Genomic DNA, 21,105 nt, shown 5'->3' with positions numbered 1-21,105 from the left:
TGTTGCAATGCCCTCATTTCAGTGAACTGAAAACCTGCTTGACACCTAGTATTGCCTGTGTGGAAGTGAGTGGGAACCACAGTCATGGCAGCTCCGCAGCCCAAGCCTACCATAGCTTCTCTCTAGTCTTCAGGTGTTTAAGGTGAACATATCTATTTCATACTCTCCTTGGTCTTTTGACAATTTTTTAAAGGATGTGAACCCCAGAGCATGATACTGTGGAGGCAGGAGAAGTGTCTGCTGAGTGCAGGCTGGCAATTTGCCTCTGTCTTTTCTCATAGACCTCCTATGAGCCCCAAGTCCTTCTGAGCACAGGCTGATCCTGACCATTCCTGTGGAGTTGCTGGTCCAGAGGACCAATAAATCCCCTTGGTTCTTCAGGGGGCTATCATCATCTTGGTTTATATCTCCTCCCTCCACACATTAAAACACGTTATTAAGACCCCATGGCTACTCTGCAGTCTGTCTTGCCTTCCTTGCCTCTTCTATACCTCATTGTGTCCTCCAATCTGATTAGGGCTAATTTTCTATATTGCTTCAATGTTGCTAGGCAGAGCAGCAAAGGGATCAGATCAGCCTCTGCTGAGACCTGTGGGTGCTTGGTGGTTTCTGGCACTATTTAGTTTGAGACAACTGCGGGTGTTTTATTTAAGACTTCTTCCCCACTTTGCAGGAGTCTGGGGTACCTGGAAAGAGCAATATATTTCCAGAGCAAATATCAGTGCTCTGCTGAGATCCCAATGAGTGTGTCCCACAGAGTGCTGAGGTACATGAGATGATGCTCAGCCCCTGCCTGAGCCACTGCCTGACTGATCATATCTGCTCTGCCCTATTCCTGTCTGAAAAGTATAGCCCAGTCCCAGGAGGATAGTGCTCCTCACTTTAAATATGGCAAGGAAACCTTAATGAGAGCCTGTCTCTGGGAGAGTCAGCAGGAAGCCAGTGGATGGGACATGGTGAATTTGAGGGATGGCTCATAGCAAGGGTGAGTAATTGATGATGCCTCATGCCTGTGACATTAGGTCTCTGAACACCAACCTGTAATTGTCCTGAGGTTCAAAGAACAGGAGTCTGCTGAGCTTATTGAGCTTCCCTGGAAGAGGAGTATGGAAACTGCTCTGTGCAGCAGCTGCCAGACCTACCTATTTAGAAACACAATTAATTTTCCTCCTGTTATGCACCACAGAGCATCATGTACCTTATAATAGTTTTCCTTGCTACCTTATAGTAGTTTTCCACATATCCAGGAATAAATGAACCAGGTGTGAAGATATGAAGAGGTCTTTAATTTCCTGGTAGCTGAGGTGATGTTTCAAAGGCTAAAAGGAGAACTCCTGGAAACAAAATCTCAGGAAATGTGTTTGAAAAGGAATAGGAATCAATTAACACAAAGGAACATCTTGAAGTTTCCAGTAAAGGAAACAAGAGATGGCCAGTGTGGAAGTCCTAGGCACCACTGCCTGTGGTTTTCCACTGTACATGGTGCATACTGCTTGTACTGCTGCAGTTACTTGAGCAACCTCTTCCTCCTCCATCAATCTGGAATGAACAATCCCAGCTGTCTGAGCTCAGCAGGCATAGTCCAGTGCTGCCAGATGTGGAACACCTGAGACCTGAAGAACCAGCAGGGAAAGAAGACTGGACTAGCACAAGATGCTCATGGCAAGCAGCCACGTATCCCACCAAGATGCTGGAAGACAGGGGTGGCCTATAGGAAACACCTCCTTCCCACTGAGGAGGTCCCTTCACCATTTTGGTTATGAGTGATTTCTGGAGAGAAAGGGATTCTAAAACTAAATTTGAGCAGGTCTGTAACAAAAGGCATATCTGTGAAAAAAATATCACCTGGGCTCCCACCTTCTTGAACTGATTTAATGTTATAATACCAAATATATCCCTGCTCCCTCCATATGCACAGTGGCTGACATACCTGGTGCAGTACTTACAAACTGTGCTGGTCTGATTATTTAGTGATTTCTTCCCATGAACATTCTTTCACTACAAGTCCAAGTTGACTCTGAGAGACAAAACAAATACATTCTTTTCAGCCTTTTCTTTTTATAGAGAATCCAATCTGTTTACAAGACATGTTACAACACTGATTAATTAGTTCCTTCTTGGTTTTTCAATTATTGCTGTCAATACCCATGGGTATTTAATTTTACTGAAGGGTCTCATTGAAAGCACATTTTTACTGATGTCCAGGGAAGTCAGATTGATATTTCTGTCTTAGTTACATGTGTAGGTAGAGTGCTTTGCCGGGGAGAATCCTGGGAGACATTCTGCAATATCCTTGGAGTCAGGTCGCATCTAGGGGGTTCACAGGCAATATGCCTCACTTCAATTGTGTTTGATGCTTCCTATCAGTATGAAGGTTAGAGCAGGCAATGCTCTCCTTCCTACTGCCATTGCAAGACAGAGTATGTACCATGTATGTACCATGCTCTCCTACTTCAATGAATGCCATATTGGCAGGAAAAACTTGATGGTAAATCAAGGTCAACTGGCTAAAATCATCAGGCTTCAAGCTCATTTAACTGTGAATTACTGATTCAGGAAAAGAGCTGGCCAAAATCATAGTATTTTCAGCCCCTTCCATATTTCTAGATACTAGATAAGAAAACTTACCAGATATCTGCTGAAGTATTGGAGCCAGAGCACTTTCTATGCTCATGAGTGCTTTGAGAGCATTGCAGTGGTTATACTAATCCAGAATCAACGACTTCCAAACTATTTTCTTTTCTTCCTCTGTATAGTGGATGTTCACAAAGTCATCTTGTGCTGTTCCTTCCTGAGGCATGAAGAGGCAAACAATCTGCAAGAAACCCTGTAGTAATTAGCCAGCTCAATTATATAAACCAAATTCTGACTATGACCCTCTTGATTTGAAACCTAATTGCAAAAAGTATTGCTGAAGTGTGAAATAGGAGAGATCTTTTAACATTTATTTCTCTGTGTGAAGTCAGCAGCTATGAAAGTGCCAAAGTGATGCCAGCAGCTTTAGGTCTTTGCCACTTTTGTCTCCTTGCCACATCTTCCTCTGCTAATTTAAGTGCTTGGGACTCTGTCTCTTATATTTTTCCTTGGTTTGCCTGTTTGTGTCTTTGTTGGAAGTATTACTGAACTGGACTTTTACTCTTTTAGGTTTCTGTGGGGTCGATAGCAGAAAGTGTCAAGGACAGAGTGGTTGATTCCAGACTGCAAGTGTATGTCACCCGACCTGGCCTGTTCACTTGTCTTGCCTCAAACAAGCATAGCAAAACTTTTGGAGCTGCAAAAGCAGCAGCAACCATCAGCATTTCAGGTATGCAGGGAAAGAAGAAGCCATTAATTTTTTTAGTCTTTCCTGCTAGGGAAGAGGAAAGGGGTGTGGAGTACTGTGGTGGAAGAGGGGAAGCCTTGGAGAGCTGAAAGTGTGTGGGGGCCTAAATTTGAGTACAAGCACATCCTCCACCAGGCTATTTCCTCATATACTCTTACACTTCGGAGACGGGCATAGCTGTCATTTCTTGAATGTTTGATGCTGTCTTGTACTTTGTGTCCCAGAAGCACACTTGGTAAGTTCATCCATATGGAGGAAGTTGTGGCCATGACCCAGCCTTGGTATCATCTAACAGCAAAGTGAAAATAGCTTCAAGCAGTTCAGCTTCACAAGGGGTTGGCATCCAGAAAGCAGGGTGGCTGCTGTCAAAGCAGCACCCTGCCTTGCCCGAAGTTATCTCTTCCCTCAGAGATGACTCCCAAATATGAAAATGAATTTCCAAAGAGGAGAAATACCTCTGTCAGAGCTAACTAACAGCATTTGCCATACAGAGAGAAAGGTGGTAGCTTGTGCCATCCATCTTTGTACAGGCAGAGGGATTTAGTAAGAGGAAAGAGAAATCACATTGGACATGGGATGGTAGCCCTGGTTCTGCTTTTAACCAGGCATGTACTTGTTTTCTCTCTGTGCCTTAGCATCTGCTTTCTTGAGGAAATGATCATGACCTTTCCTACACTGGACATTGAAACCTAGCAGTAATCTCTGCTCCATAATGTACTCAGCACTTGGTACTGTATTTCCCATCCCCACTTCTGCTTTTAGCCAAGGCCTACAAATGCAGTGGAGCAGGCAGATACTCGGGGCTGGTGGAAGTTATACTCCTCCAGGCTGTGTGTGCTCAGCTGGAGAACTACCCCCTAGTCCTGAGCAGGAGGTGTCTTGGCCTTGCCCCAGCTCACAAGGCTCCAAGGGCAGAGGTGCCCTGGCCCTTGGCTGATGCCCAGTGTCTCCTCCCAGTGCTGGCACTGCCCAGCTCCCTGTGGCATGGCAAGCAGGGCCACTGCTGCCTTGCTGCATCTCCAGCCCTGGCTTCTCCTACTTGTTACAGCTGCTGTCTGAAATAATGGGTATCTATGTGGCTTAAACAAAGGATGCTACCTGCTGGTTACATGGGACACAAAAAATCAGGATAAAAGTGTGGATTTATGGTGTAAAAGTCCACTTCAGTTGGCACTGCCATCAACAATCCACTTCCTCCTCCTCATTCTTTCTCACTTTATAGTGTTCAGTGTTGGCCAACTTTTCTTCCCCACAAGAAGATACAAACAAAGGACCAGAATTTAGGTGCATTTTTTTAATACAGCTTACAGTTGTCAGACACATTTCCTAGCATGGAAATCTTGACTTATGCATCTCAGAGGGAACAATGAAGTGTCACTGATGTATTTTCAATTTCTTCTTTCTCCTGGTTCATCACAATTCCTGGATCTGATGTGTCTTGGCAGAATGGAGGTAAGAATGACTTTTTGTGGTTTTGTGGTGGCTCTTTCTGGGCCAGGGAGAAGAAGAATGATGAACCAAGGGGGTTTGGTTAATTTGGCTTAAATGAAAGGGTAGGATTTATGCATTCCAACTGCGCAGATGAGGTTCACCTGTAGGGATCACTGAGCTCCTTTACAGAGGCATAATTGGAGGCTAAGCTTGGGTGGTTAACAATGGTTTCGAGTCAAGCCAGCAGTATGGATATTTGAAATATGGTAGTGGGGAGAATATTCTGAAGGAACTTCTATTTGGTTACTGATCCACAGTTTCCCTTGACTTTATAAATTTTCATGGCAAAGCTTAATTGCAAGGTAAACTCCTACCTGTTCACAGTTAATAAATGCAACTTGGTTTGGTACTCACCATACTAGGGCAAGAGAAGGCTATATTTGTTCCAAGCAGAGCTGTGGATGAATAAAGGCACTCACATGTGATGAGAAATGAACTTCTGCTTAGTAATTTTTTGCAGGACTGAACAATTTAGCTGGCTTTTTCTCTTTAGAATCCTTCCTTCTTTCTACATGCTGCACTGGCTGATCAGTCTGGAAGGAGAATGAGAATGTTAGCCTGGGAGATGGGCTGGGAGCTTCTGGCCACTGTAGAAAGGAACAGAGCCTGGGAAAGTCTGACCAAATGGTTTTGCCACTCTGCTGACACAGACTGCCTTCAAAGGCTATTGCCTTCATCACAGGAGCTTGCAAGATAGATTCAGGAAGTTTGTAAGTGATTAAGCCGCCACCCAGTGATGATGGCAGACTTATGCCCTACACCTGCACCCATGCAGGTATGACAGTCATGGGGACACAGATAAAGTGCTCAGCCCATCTGTCCCATAGGTATTCTTATTTGCTGCATGATGTTTCTTTTCTGTGATAAACCATTGTGAAAACATGTTGTTGCTACTTCTCCGTTGCAACTTGGTCTATGCCTCCTTGCATCTTTTAGAAAAGCAAGGAAATGTAATGTTAGCACTGTTAGCTCTTCTCAGTCTGCCTCTGGAGTCCCCTGAAGTCAGCAGCACAGCTACCTCATGCACACCTGTCCCTGTTTTTGCCCTTGAAGCACAAGAAGGATGCAACTTTCAGATTAAGCACAACAGGAATCATTAGGGAAATGTAAATAACATGACCCCTGCCATGCCAAGAACAGTTCTAGCAGGCTGCTGGGATCAGGAAACCTGCTGTGTGCTGGGGAGATGTCATGGGCTGTGAGACTAGTGCAGCATGCTGGGGGACTCCCGTGTCACGTGAAGATGTGTCCATGGATCCTGGGATGATGCAGTGTCAGAGCATCACTGCCATTTTGGTAAACCCCAAGGGATTGGTGCCTTCCTGTTTTGTATCCAATGTGACACAGAAAAAAAATTGAAGAAAAAATTCACATGGAAACCAAAACAGAGCAGCTAAAACAGGGACAGGGATTGTTATCTATAGAAAACAGCCTCTGAAGAACAGAAATGTGAGCATCCTCTGTACTCCCTTGTCCATGTACCTCCAGCTTTCTGAAAAAAAAACCAGCAAGAAACCCCAGAGCTAACAATGGGTGATTATTTGGACAGGGGAAAGAAATAAAAGGCAAAGATACAAATAGCTCTGTTGACTGCTCCAAATGGTTGGCATGTTGTGAATTGAACTCTCTGACCCTAGTTACACTGACCGAATGGCAGTGGGGACAGCTGCACCCAGCCCTCCTCTCTGCCCTGATTTGGCCATGCCCCACACACAGGGAGTCTGTTTTCACAGCTTTGCCTCCCATACTCAGGACACTGCATCCCATGGGCTGCCTAAGCAGGGGGTACCTCCTCACCTGCAGACCTTGCTGCTGTTGGGTGACCATGGGAGCTACTGGAAGTATGCCTGACCTGTGCTTTGCCCTTACCCTACTTCTTACTTTTGATGGCCATGAGGAGGAAGGGAGGAAGGAGGGGGAGAGAGATCTCCTTCTAGAGGAAAATAACACGGGAAAGATAAATAAATGGCCCTCAAAGAAGATTACCCTACTGTGATTTTTACTGCTGCTGCATAGCTGTGTCTCAATGCTATGTGTCAGGACTTTGCAAAATGGGAAATGTGGTGAAGAAAGAAGATGCACCTTGCAGAGAAACACCAGGAAGGAAAACACAGAGACTTATGCCTTCCTTGTCTCTGAGTCCCCTATCTAAATGTGTGGAAAGGTAGGATCAGGAGTGGTGCAGGAGCTGAGGAAGAGCAGGCAGGAGCTTGGTCTGACCTTGTAAAAAATTCCCTGGCACATGATGGGTTGAACTTACCTGTGTCCTGCTCATCAAGTCTATCTTAAATTGAACCCTGGTTAGACAGCAGAATGAAAAATCCTGAGTTATCAGAGGACTGCAAGCAAGCAGCAGATCTCTACTGCAGGAAAGAAGGAGAGTAAAGTATTTTCCTATTAGAGCCCAGAGGCAGGGTGAGGGGCCACGCCAGGTCATGGTTCTGTGTGATCTCTCAGTCCTCAGTCCACTTATTACTTTAACAACACCTGGTCAGAGCCTCATCCCTGGAGCTCACCTGCGCTGGCACCAGGGTACCCTGCAGAAGTTTCATTCTTGCATTATATTAGCTGGTTTTAGTGCTATAAACATTTACCATCTTCTCTGCCCTCTGTTAGACTTATACATGCCACTTTATTCAGAAACAGGGCCATTGTGCTCATGCAGATGTTTATATCTGAGAGCTTACTCTGTGTGTGTGCTCTTGTCCTTGACAGCAAGCTGTACAAGGGTGACGCAGGCTACTGCAGCACATACAGAGGTGAGGTGTGTAGTGCTATCTTGGTGAAGAATGCTCTTGTTTTCTTCAACTCCTCGTATGCTGACCCAGAGGAGACCCAAGAGCTGCTTGTGCACACTGCCTGGACTGAACTGAAAATGGTGAGTTCATTCTGCCAACCGGCTGCTGAGTCTCTGCTGTGTAACTACATCTTCCAGGAGTGCAATCCCTCGGGAGCTGGGCCAGCTCCAAAACCAGTGTGCAGGTAAATGAAGAAAAACATGCTCATATTTCACTTCCATTTTGTGGGGATATGTATGCAGCAGGGGAGTGGTGAGGGACTGTGCAGGCTTGCAGAAGCAAGTGAAGCTGAGTTGGGCCCTCTAGGTTTGCACAGGTTTTCCCTTTGCTGTCTCCTCTGTACACACAGACTGATTCAGCTTTTGCTGTGCTCATTGCTAGGGTGTGATCTGAATTTGAAGTCCAGACCTCTACATTATATCAAGTGTTTGGAGGACGGTGTTGAAAAGAAGTATCTATTTGAATTATATAAGTAGCTTCAATAATTAACATATTGATTCCAGTTATTGGTATCTTACTATGCCCATATGTGTGTTTTTTATTACTATAAAAAGATATTACTTCTTTTGAATTTTGACTAAATGCAGCTCCAGAAGATGCAACAAATCTGGCCAAGACAATATACCAGCCATTTAGCACTTCCTGCTATGACAAAAATGTGACAAAAATGATGAGACCAGAGACATTGCCTGTGTAATTGTACTTGATAAACCAAGAACCAAAAACTACAATTGTATCCTTCTAGATGCAGAAAAATGTGCATTGAAATCAGGCTGACAGGGACCCTGAGGAGTCCAATGCATCTCTTACCATAGCTAATCTACTGTTGACAGGTATTTGTAAACACATCCCAGTGACAGACACTTCTCTCTCCCTACACAACCTACTGAACAGCGTCGTTGTTCCTTGTCCTCCCACCATGGTCATGGAGGCGAGTTTCTTTCTTTCCTCTTTGCAGTAAAATTTTACATCTTTCCCAGATTCTCTGGCTAGAATAAAACAGATTTTCCCAAGCCCTGCACATAGCTTTTGCTCTTCTGCCCAGTCCAGGTTTGGTTATTTTTAACTATAATGGAATTATGATTGCTTGGTGTGCTTTGCAGTGTACAGCCCCACACACATATTAGGCAAAGCTTTCTTTCTCCTGTTATATTCAGCCCCTAAAAACATAGTCATTACAACCCTGCCTAAAGTTCACTGCTTTGTTCTTGTCCTCTTTAAACACATTTTAAAATACTATTCAGATCTGGAAGATTCAGAAGAGTAGCCCCAACTCTACTGTCCCAAATAAAATACAAATCTTTTCTACAGACATGGCAAGCACACCACTTTCTGGACTTGGGCCAGATGTCTAACGGCAATAATTTCTCCAGGGATGTAGGTGCTTTTTAAGACAATTAGCAACATGTTGTTTTTGTAATCGGGACCTTTTTTGTTGCTTCTCCTTTAATATCTCTAAAACAAAGGCATAGAGGAAAATCCCACTGTGAATATTGACCATACATTTAGCTTTTTATTTGGTACCTATGCTGCCTAGTATTCTACCATTGACAAAGAGGTAGCATTTATCCTATGAAACAAGTTTATGTGCAAGTATCCAGAGATAATCATGCAGCCAGGTGCTACTGTTTGCTTTTTGCTGGCAGGCTCCTCTCTGTCACCTCAATATTCTGCTCTTTGTCATTGTGCCCTTAAATACATAATCATTCTGCTTTTTTTCAAGATGAGTGGCAGTATTTATATCTCAGCCACACATGCACAGCTCATCAGTCAGCTAAGGGTTTCATACATTGCTCTGCAAGGTATTTCAGTTAGATCTCAGCCTTGCTTCATTTGCTTCTGCCCATGAGTGGCCTTGCAGGACCAGAATTCACAGTGATTTGACTGAACACCTGTACTTCTGGGACACTTCTGAAGTCAGAATTATATAAACTAACATAAATATGCACTTAATTTTGATGCACCTGGGCTAGCAGTTACAACACTTGCAAATATGTCTAAATGTTAATGGGCTTGCCTGGACCTATTTTTCTTCAAATCCATGAGTCAATGTTGGTTTCCATTAATTATTCCTCCCTCCTTCCACCCTGATTTTAATGCAGCTTTCCTCATAAGAAAAGTTCTGGAATAGCATCCTTCTCGATTCCTGTCCTCAGAAAGCATCAGCTGGACAGCAGTTCTTTCAGAGACCAATACTCCTTTTGATAACTCAGACATCTAATATATACTTCTTTATGGCTGAGAGAGGTCTGGGGGCTCTTGAACACGTCTCACATGGTCTTAGTTACTTTGCAATTCTCTTAACTTCTTTTTACTGACAACTTTATAGCTTTCTCCAGAAGCTGGCTAGACTACACAAGTTTTCAGCTGAAACAGTTCATGAGTAAGAATTTAACTCTCTCAGATATGGGACAGCTCTCCTAGTTTTCCAGGGACATACTGCCCTCAATGTATGTCCATGTATTTTTATCTTATTATTATTTATTTTCTTCACCAATTTTTCTCTTTCCATGTTGTTTTCTTAGTGTTCATTTGGTTTGGAAGCTAACTAGCAAGAATAACAACTGACAGGCTGAGTAAAGGTTTTATAAAAGAAACCAGAGGGTAAAACAAGATTAAATGAAACAGAAGAAAGCCACATGGGAAAAACTCACTCAATGTAAATTTAGATGCAAATTGATTAAAATGAGAGTTCTTAAGGGAAAGTGATGTCTCATCTCATAATTCTTGATTACATCTGCCTCTTGTTGCTGGCTGCTATTGCAATAGCAGAAGTATCCCCAGTTTCTGTTTCAATCACTGTTGATAGGAAGTGATCAGGGTCTAGGGAACAGTCTTGTGTTGGAGAAAGTCTCTCTTTGTCTGGGTCTGTGTGTCCCCACCTCCTCTTACAGAGTCTCTTGTGGTCCCTAGAAACACTGCTGGCACACTTGCTGTTTTCTGCCATTACTGTTCTTTGTCCATCTGTCAGTTACATGACATAACATTTCTAATAATAACCTGAAGTAATCTTTGCTTGTGACCTCAGCAAACTCTCCACGTGCAGCATCGGGTTCGGGTGCTACAATAATGGTATGAGCCCAGCTAGAAGTGATTGACCATCCCTCCCTCTGGCTGCGTTACCATTCTTCCAGGGTGCAGATAGCCTTCCTTTAACCCTGGAGCAGACAGCATTGCAGAAGAATGGCCTTCTGCATTTTGCAATTGAACACTGAATAAAGGGCTTATTTAAGAATGCTCAGGATCAGGAATGAACAGAGCTAATTCAATCCAGGTCTCCCAAGTCTCAGCCAGTGCTTCAAATGCAAGTTTTTCTCATTTCCCTATCTAAGCATTTCTTTACTTCACAAGGTCATTCCTGTTCCACATGTTGTTTAACATAAAAAAGATAAATTTGCCATCTGGCTGCATTCTGGCTTCCATGGAAGTGAGGACAGAATAAACTAAAACCAAACACAGAATAGCTGGGCATTGATGACTTCAGCCTGCTGAATTGAGAGGCATCCATTACTGCTGCAGAAAAGCTGTTGCTCTAGTAGATTTCTCAATTACCTCCATCCTTCAGGTGCTTTAGAGGGTTTGCAGTGTTGTTAGCCATTGCTGAAACTCATTACCATCTGCTCTTGTTAAAACCATTGTATAATTAAGGAGGTTGGATCAACGTGCCAGGTGGTGAATTTGACTAAATCCTTCACCACACACCTCAGAAGTACATTTCTCTTTCTGCATCATTGTGTGATAGTTGGAAGAGTTGTGGATCTGGGTAAGACTTCACCTGAGCTGTGCACGAGAAATCTCTGCACATGACCTCAAAGCTAATTTTGTAACCCAGGCTCTCAAGAATGGCTACATAAATAAGCAAATCATTGATAAATTGACCAATACAACAAATCCACAAACTTCCCAGTATGGTGTGTTTTCTTTTTTTCTTTTCCTTTTTTTTTTTCCTAATGTAGGTATTTTTTACCTTGCCCTTCTTCACAATTTCTCATATAAGGCCCATTTAAAAATACAAAACACTTCTTGTCAGTAAATGTTTCACATTGTTATAGAGGCAACACATTAGATGGGAGACAGGTCACTTTTTTACCAAGCAATTTAAAGATTTTGCTGCAAATATCTACAGAGGAAAAAAATAGATTTAAAGGTGCCTGTAGAGACAATTTAAAAATCCTGTTTTTTAATTCAGTGAGATTAAAAGTATATGGAAATGTTTAATATAAGAAGGCTGCAGCTCGCCTTTTGCTTTTACTAAATGACACTTCTACTGTACAGAATTTACAGAAGCCAAGTGAGATTTTTAGGATATACTGAAAAATTCTAACTCTAGAAATGCGAAAGAGACTGTTTACAAGAGCATGTAGTGACAGGATAAAGGAGAATGTCTTCAAACTGAAAGAGGTTTAGATTAGATAATAGGAAGAAATTATTTACTGTGAGGGTAGTGAGACACTGGCACAGGTAGCTGCATAAGCCTCATCCCTAGAAGCATCCAAGGTCAGTTTGGATGGAGCTTTGAGCAACCTGGTCCAGTGGAAGCTGCCCCTGTCCATGGCAGGGAGTTGGAAATAGATGAACTTTGATGTCTCTTCCAACACAAACCATTTCATGATTCTATGATATTTATTAGAAGAAGATGTAAAAAAAAAAAATCTGTAGAAAAGATAGGAATTAACTCCTCATGGCTTGGTGTGTGTTGTGTTTTGAGCATAACCCTGCTTCATTAAAAATGTAAGTTTGTATGTTTCTTAAAGGAAGCTGTTGCATTTCATACAGTTTCTTTTATGGTTTATGAGGCAACCAGACTGGCTATAAAGAAGTGTCACCCCAATAATGGATTTCTGTCTGCCTGATAACCCCTGCACATCATTGCTAAGTGCAGCCATTTTTTTATTTCAAGCCATTGACAGCTGTATTTCACTGTTTTTTGCAAAACAATGTAGAGAGAATTGCCTTGCTGTAAAGGATCTCTACTGCTTTAAGGAATGGCTCTCAATGGAGGAGAACTCTCAGAGGGGAATTTATAAGCCAGGACTGATGCTGCTCACTCTTCCTGAATGCAACAGATTGCCCAGCCTGCACCAGAATCCCAGCTCCTGTACCCGAATCCCTTTCTTTGGTAAGGTAGCACATGCTGCTGATTGTCCAGAGAGCTGTGTTCTTGGTAAGGGAGAGGGGAAGGGTACAATCCATAGTTTGCAACTAAAGTAAAAGCTGATGGTAGGTACTGCCTTGTCAGCAACTGTGCATGGAATTGTGACAACTGTTTCAGCTGTTTACCTCTCTCATGCAATTGGGGTGTGGGAAAAATCCCTCAAGTAAATTAAGCCTGGATCTTTGTTGAGAAGACTGCAACAATCTCAAAAAACAGTTTTAATGATAGCAAAACTGCCACTCAGGTGATTTGGAGAGAAACAAGCTTTTTAAGCACTGGTAGGGAGGTAACTTTTCCCTGTAACATGCTTTTAAGTGAGTGTCCAGTGATATTGCATCCTGGACAATCCCTCCTTACATCTTGTTTTGTCTTTTTACAGATTTTAAGAAGGAGAACATAACCAGTAAGTAGACTGCTCAGACTCTATGTTTTTAGAGATGGACATGATATTCTTTATTAAAGCTGCCATTTGCACATATTTTTGTGTTTTCTGCTGGTCCTGGCTGGCTGAATTTAGATTATTACTGAGGAATATCTGGGTTCCCACGTCCAAGGCATGAGGAACATTTCCAACTCTTTGGAGGTTGGGGAGACCATGGGTTGGTAACTTTTTATGAGAGAGGCATGGTGGTTTTAGATGGTACCCTTCCCTCCAGCTATTTCCTTTTCTATCTACACATTGCCTATCATTCCCTTCTATCCATATTTGTATTTCTGATTGTGAGGTTGTTCCAGCCTTGTATGTTAACAATATGGTTACCTATGACAGGCTGGCCTTGCAAGACCTTAAGCTCCCAGCACTCTCCTCAAATCACCTCTGAGGTCTGGCTGTTTCTTGCATGAGCCTCCCATGACCAGTGGTGAGATCCAGACATCCTCTGCAGTGCTGCTTTGGCTTCTGTCAGGCTCTCCCCTGCTGCTAGTTGTGGCTGAAGCACACATATCCAACTCTTCCAGTCATGTGCAATTGCAGTTTCAAGCTCAGCCACTGAATTTGCTTCATTGGAAAAAGGAAGCATCTCCCTCTTGCCATGCATCTAAGCAGGGGCGGTTTGCAGATTTGGCAGTGGCAGGCACCTTCTGCATGGAGAGAAAGGGAAAGTAAAAAACAACAACAACAACAACAAAACCAAAAAAAAACCAAACCAAAAAAACCCCCAAAAAAACCAACAAAACCAAACAAAACAAAAAATAAAGCAACAATTTTTGGGAATATTCTTTCATGGAAAGATCTGGGCTCCACCTGACATCCCAAGACCTAGGGGCCTGGTGATTCAAGCACAGAGACAAGGGCTTCAGCACCCTCTAGGCCAGTGCGTACAGCCTGCAAGTGCAGCCATCCCTGCCCTGGTGGAGGGACCACAGGAGAGGGGTATCAGAATATGAGTGGAGCATTTAAGGGATGGCTTCCATCTCCCCACAGATGTTTCAAGACGTATCCTCTGTCTCCTGTGTATTACATAAGCACGAACTTTTCTGTTTGGAGTCCACAGTATTTTCCCAGAGTGGCATTGCACAAATGTACAATATTCAGTCATGGACCAGGAAGATATAACATTTTAGTAATATTTTAGTAACATTTTAGTAATATTGCCCCCTCTTTTTTCTTTAGACCCATTGTTATGTGTACAAGGCTTTGTTGAGCATGAACTGAACTGTTTTCTAGCTTGTTATCAAATTATTCATTAATGTCCAGGTAGACCACCTATATTATTTCTCTGTCCTTATTGTAGGAAGACAGTCTATGAAAATATCTGGATTTCCAGAGTATGAAGGATTCAGAGGCTCTTTGTTAGTGTTGCTCTTGCCCCTAAAGCTCTCCACATTCATCCTTTAAGGTGTCCCACTGACATTTATTTCAGATCTGTGCAGAAATCTTTTTCTTGTTTATTACTAGCTGTATCATGAGGTATGTTTCAGGCACTGCTTTCCTTACCTTTGAATGTGAAACAAGTAAAATTCTAGTCTCAGGTACACAAGTTTGTTCCAGGACAGTTTAACACCCTCTGATTAAGATGCTTCACCTCTGCAGAGCTACAGGTGCTGGTCATGTGGGGCTGCTATCTTATTGCAGATGTGAGTCATAAATGGTATTTATGTATCAGCCAGAGAAATCCACATTAGAGTATTTCACTTTGCACTTGTCATGGGTTTAAATGTTCCCATAAAGTCCACAGTCATTCCTCTACTTAAGGGTTTGGATGCCTCAGGGCTACATGAACTCAATCCTTTGTTTAAGCTCACTCGACTAGAGTTAACACTTTAAAGGCAGTCTACCTACAAGTGTATAGTGTCTGTTACCTGCTGAAGCCTCAGTAAGCTAAGAGTCTATCACAATATGTAACTACAATTCTGAGTGCAAGAAGAAAACAACAGATAGTCATTATGATGCATTGACTATGGCCCTTGTACATGAGAAAGAGTACAGTCCACAAAGACAGCCTTGTGTCAAATTTAGGTCAGCCTTTACACAAAGCTTTCAGGAAGATGAAAAATATTTGCTTAAAAAGGTCATTATTTTAGAACACATCATGTTTCTTCTTGTTCTTCTTTTTTCCTGAGCTGCAAGATTATGAACATAATTATGACAAAATAATTTGCTGGTTTGTTAATTTTCCTATAAAGGCTAACAATGCAGTGGACCCTAATATATGCCATCTATTACAATGTTAGCCTCGGCTCAGCTGAGTTTAGAGATTATGTATTGATATCTGTAAGGCTGCATCTCCTCTACTGTCTTCTCCTCCCTAGACTGTGCCAGAATGCATTAAACTCTCCTATGGGGACATGTGTCCTATGAGGACATTAATGCACTTTCCTGCAGTAAAATCTCAAGCTTTTCTGCCTAATTTTTCTGCAGCCCTGTATATGCAGTGGCTACACTATCTTCATTATAAAGAACATTGTTTTATACCGATACCATTCCTTAGATCATAGTTCAGATCATACTTCAGGGTACTGTTTGCATCCACGCTGAAAACCATAGGCTGTTTCCAAATAAACAGAGAATAAGCACTGTACAGAAGCAGGAGGAGGGCAATTTTATGAATCCCAACTCCCTGCTACCAACCTGAGGAACATGAGCATTTTCCTATTAGTGCCCCAGTAAGAATGCAGGCTGTGAAACAAGGAACCAGTGCTGAGATTTGCTTTCTGCCTTGTTTGGTTTGGGTGAGTTCAGCATGGTTATGCCCTGCACTTTCTGCATGATGTACTGTGAACTTGGTACTTGCAGCTCAACCATCACAGGCACATGGCCTGTTTTCTCAGTCTGAGAGAGCTGCAGTGCCCTCTTTGAACTTTTACCAGATTTCCACCTATGTATTGAGTGCAAAATCCATTAGAGAGTAAACAGAAGGCTAAGCAGTACCCTTCCTGTGTTGTCTAGTTCTGCGTGCTTCACATCTGATGCTGCTACATGGTCTCATGTAATGACACAAACTTTATTCTTGTGAGTCTCTGCTGCAGGACATGGTCTAAGATGCCTTGACCCCGTGTTTTTTTTTCTCTCCCAGGGACTTGCTACAGTGGCAATGGCCAGTTTTACCAGGGCACAGCCAATGTCACAGCATCTGGCATTCCCTGCCAGAAGTGGAGTGATCAGGTGAGTGTCAGTGTGAGATCCTCCAAATGGAGAGCTGTGCTCGAGGTTTGCTTTTCCAAGGAGTTTCCTAGAGTCAGGGAGCCCAGTCTCAGTGAAAAGGAAAAATGGGGAACAAGCTGCCTTCATTCTTGAGCTCACTGGTGTTTTATAATCTCATAATATTTCAATCTGCAAGTTTCCCTTACTGTGTCAAGATGTGTTTGGCTGAAATGCTGTTTCACCAAAGGCTGTCTTCTTTCATTCCTTTGGTTGTTTTTTATTTTCCCCATTTTGTTTTAATAATAATAGCAGGAAAATCATGCTGAAACTCTAATACAATTTACTTCCTCCTCCAAGGCTCCCCATTTGCACAGGAGGACTCCTCAGGTTTTCCCTGAGCTGTTTGATGCTGAGAATTACTGCCGCAATCCAGGAGGTGAGAACGAGCGTCCCTGGTGCTACACAAAGGATCCAGCTGTGACCTGGGAATACTGCAGCGTGTCTCCATGTGGAGATGGTAGGCAGCTACACTTTATGATTTCTGCCACTGTGGTTGTTTCATGGCCATGCAAGGTTGTTCACACCCTGAGTACACCAATCTGTTCTGTCTTCTGGATTCAGCTATTCTGGGTCTTCTCATAGTTTTATGTTTAATGTGCCCCATGAAGGGGGGAAAATGAAGACAGATGAACCAAACACCTTCCTTAGATTATATAAATGCCAAAGATGAAGTGAAATGTCCTGTGGTATTCTGAAAAATTGATAAATTGATTTGTCACACTGTTTAGAAGGTAGGGCTTCAGGCTGTTTTCCAAAGTTGTTTAGTTTAGGCTGATTTTTTTTTTCAGTAATAACTGCCCCTCCAATTTTAACTAAAAATAAGCCTAAAAATGATGGAAACATCTTTGTTCTTTGTTAAGCCTTTGTGTAATTTATTGTTCAAAGAACAGACCAATTTTTGAAAAATATTTCATCTAAGATTCCTAGCTTCTGGATTTCAGTACTTAGAAATAAGACTGCATTTGGGAACTTCCTGCATTGGTGAACACAAGTAATTGTCAGTTTAGCTGGAAATTAAGAAGAAGAAGAGTTTAAATTTCATTCTGTTCTCAACCATTACATGCAGAGTAGCATTTTCTAGAATGTCTCAGAAACTACTCCACAGGTAGTTATGTGTTTTTTTCCCCTAATAATTCAGCTAAGTGTGCTTTAAACTAGTTTTTCATATTTGCCCCTTAAATACACTGAGATGCAAATGGCTGGGGCAAGAGGATATTTTGGGAAATTTTCACTCTGTAGTTACTTGGTCTAACACTCCTTCCTGCAGATTCCTTTTAGGACACATGATACATTGTGGTTTACATTGTGCACCGTTGATCTTTCCCACTGCAGACATTACTATATTTGAATACTGTTGAGACTATCAGATGTGACCTCCCATTTGTAACTCTTGTGAATATTCTATACCAAAACTGTGTTCCGAGCTTAATGGGAACTACATATTAGTCTTAGCAGATCTTAGATTTTCACATGTGGCAAACAAATGGGTTTTGCTTCCTGCAAACCAAGCTTCCCTATTATGGTCCTCTCATGTGGTCATAGGGCTGTATCTGTAATGTCAGTAATTCCCAGGGTGACAGGCTAGCTCTGTAAAATCCTCTTCTAGAAAGCTCTATACACTAGCAGAGGCATAACCCTCTGATTTTATTTGTATTACAGCATTGTTGTCCCTGGGAACAAGAAAACCAAATGGAGAGACTCTAAATCTTCCCCCTCCTCCTCCATTCTCCCCTACATACTCCATGACTGTTATCATCTCGATCATCTCTAGCTTTGCTCTGGTTGTGTTCTTTGCCATTATCACCCTGGTTTGCTGCCGTCGCCGAAAACAGTGGAAAAACAAAAAAAGGTAAAGCTTGGAACTTAATTCAGTGCAAGAAATGCTGCTTTGGAAAAAGGGCTTTCTTGTTCCTGAGAGCCAAGTCCTGTGAACACCTGGGAGGGGAAAGTAGTAGCTCTCTCTTTGCCTGTTGGCAGCCCAGTATAGGTTCTGTTGAACTCCTGTGCCAGAGCAGAAGGTGACCTGGTGACTAGCGACATGGACATCTTGCTGCAAGGCTGCTTCAGTAGCCCTGCTGCACCTTCCTTTTTCATCCAGAAAGAAATAAGCTCAGGAGGAGATGTAGCTAGTTATCTCCTGGCTAAGGGCTGTGCATACACTGACCAAAAATTGCTCCATTTCTTCAGAGAGTCGGAGACACCAACTCTCACCACTCTGCCCTCCGAACTGCTCCTGGACCGGCTGCACCCCAACCCAATGTACCAGCGCATGCCTCTTCTCCTCAATCCAAAATTGCTTAGCCTGGAGTATCCCAGGAACAATATTGAATATGTGAGAGATATTGGGGAAGGAGCATTTGGGAGAGTCTTCCAAGCCAGGTAAGCACTCTCTTTGTGAGTCTTCTTTAGCTGAATGTACTTGTGAAAAATCAGCTCTGGAAATCATCCCTCCGTCCATCCATCCATCCATCCATCCATCCATCCATCCATCCATCCATCCACTCAAATGCATGCGTACACAACATTCAGGTTTGAATAACTATTTTTGTTGTCCACTGCTATCTGTCAATATTGGTTAAACCTTTGCCACAAATTACTCTTTTCTACTTTCTAGTACAGAAAATGCCTTACTCACATACTAAAGTCTGGTGTAAAAGTTCAGCTAAATTTTGCCAAGAGTACTGCCTGTGATCTATTGTGAAGTTCTTGCATTTCCCAGTATTTACAAATTGTCAGTGTGTGGTGAGCTCCATTATGACACCAGTACTGCCCTTTGTAATTATTTTGTAATTAACAAAAGTCATTGCATCATGCTACAATTCAGTCCAAACCGAATTTCAATTTGATTCTGTGGCAAAACCAAACCAAACCAAAAATCCCCAAAAACCCCTCCCTACATAAGCCAGTGCGGAGGCAGAGGGGGGATGGGTGTATGGTCATGTGTCTCTTGTGTCCCAGCCTTAATGGAAAATGCACATCCAAGATTTATAGATGCTTGTGGGTGAAAGAAATGGCAAAAGCCAGAGTATCTGCAAAAGTATACATTTTTTTATTGGTAAATGACTCACCTTCCATGGAAATAGCTTTTATTGTCCCTAACCTCCTGTATTAGCACAGCCCACTGGGTTTTGAATAAAGGGGTAGTGTGAAAAAGAAGGGAGACAAAAAGATTGATTAAAGATAGAAGGAGAGAAAGAAAGGAAGAAAGGAAAAAAAAGAAATCAGTGGTCCTGGCTCCACCATCAATTCAGCTGACAGAAAGTTTATGGTCTCAGGGCACATGTATACCTAGGTTTTGTGGGGGTACCTTTTTATAGTAAAATTTCTGTGCCCTAGAGCTAATTTCCTCACTTTCTATACAAAGTGATTTATCATGGGTACCCCCTCCTTCCAGACCTTTCTGGAAATGGTTTGGGGGCTTTGGGGGTCTTGAGTGCTCTTGATCCCCCCTTGCAGTCCATTCCCACCTACTTCTCAGCCTCATTCCTGCGCCTCTGATGTATGGTGTTGTGCTTATCTCCAGGAACCAGAACAAGGACACTTGTCTCAGAAAAATGTTGCCCTACCTCTGTATGGCTCCTTTCTCCAGCCATAACAATCCTCGGTTGGCTCCATAGCTATCTGGCTATCAGTGTTTGAGTAACATGCATAAATTCTCTTATCTCTACACTTCTACAGTGTCCTCTTTAGTTAGTTTCTCAATTTTTTTTTTTGGAATTTGCAGCCACTGTTAAATGTTTTAAACCTAGCATATTAGAGAACAGCCCAGTTTTGATAATAGCTTGGGAAGTGAGGTTGCATACTTTCACAAATGTGAAAAATCTTTAATTGACAACCCCAAAAATGAGGAGGATGGAAGATATCTAGTTTTTCTTGACAGGATCCATAATTTCTGCAAGACAATCTTTGGACAATAATGGTTTCCTCCTAAAGTCCCATCCCCAAATTCCTAGAAGAAAGTGTACAGTTCCCTGCTTTGTCAGGGCAGTAATCTTTGTCATTTGCAATTAACAAGTATGGAGCATGGCTGATTTTGTAGCTGTATCTAGAATAGTGTATGATGACCTCATAAAAACCCAGGGAAGGTTTAGAGTCCCACCATGGGCCAATATCTGCTTGGTGAAATGCTTCTGTTGACTGCCAAAGTAAAGGACTATCCTTGCAAAAAGCAGTCATAATGCAGGTATTTGTAATGTTTATAGTTAAGCTGTTGATTTACTTGCTAGAAAATTAGTTCCATACAGGTTAGACATGTTACAGCTGGGAAACAGTTTAGATAGCTGTGATGGACTTCTTTTTTTTTCTAATGAAGAGATAAACTATTTCTAATGGAAGAAAAGTAAGCATAGTTTTCTTTATTACTGAGAGAACTAAAAATAACAAATTTCAAAGGGCACACAGAGGGATTGTCACAGATGCCTAGCCTGTGATGAACTATTAGCCTGGATGGCCAAACACATCGGAGCTTGAAACAAGAACACAGCTATAGAAACTGCACAACAGCTGTGCTTGGGGCACTGCACACCAGGGGCACAGGGCAGCTCTTGTCCCAGCCTTAGCACAGCACTCAGGGTGCCCTGAGGTGCATCACCTTCCTGCTCATGCTGCAGGAGTCTTCACCTGTGTGAGCAGGGAAGACATTCTGCTTCCCAAGTGCTGCTTTGGCCCTACTCTGGGAGCTTTAATACAATTTGAG

The 21,105-nt window shown here is 42.5% G+C and overlaps 1 protein-coding gene across 1 annotated transcript in view; it reads left to right on the top strand.

The window, feature by feature from the left end:
- The window catches only part of MUSK (muscle associated receptor tyrosine kinase), a 54,024-nt gene that overhangs the window by 26,462 nt on the left and 6,457 nt on the right, over positions 1-21,105 (top strand). The window contains exons 7-15 of the mRNA XM_021525011.2: positions 3,145-3,304; positions 4,768-4,774; positions 7,529-7,795; positions 12,555-12,730; positions 13,146-13,169; positions 16,282-16,370; positions 16,707-16,866; positions 18,069-18,258; positions 18,597-18,788. Coding sequence (XP_021380686.2) covers positions 3,145-3,304; positions 4,768-4,774; positions 7,529-7,795; positions 12,555-12,730; positions 13,146-13,169; positions 16,282-16,370; positions 16,707-16,866; positions 18,069-18,258; positions 18,597-18,788 — 1,265 coding nt within the window. The remainder of the gene's footprint in view (positions 1-3,144; positions 3,305-4,767; positions 4,775-7,528; positions 7,796-12,554; positions 12,731-13,145; positions 13,170-16,281; positions 16,371-16,706; positions 16,867-18,068; positions 18,259-18,596; positions 18,789-21,105) is intronic.

Source organism: Lonchura striata, chromosome Z (genome assembly GCF_046129695.1).
Source record: "Lonchura striata isolate bLonStr1 chromosome Z, bLonStr1.mat, whole genome shotgun sequence".
Taxonomy (NCBI): Eukaryota; Metazoa; Chordata; class Aves; order Passeriformes; family Estrildidae; genus Lonchura; species Lonchura striata.
The sequence above is the reverse complement of the archived record's forward strand: the minus strand, read 5'-3'. Positions and strand labels throughout refer to the sequence as shown.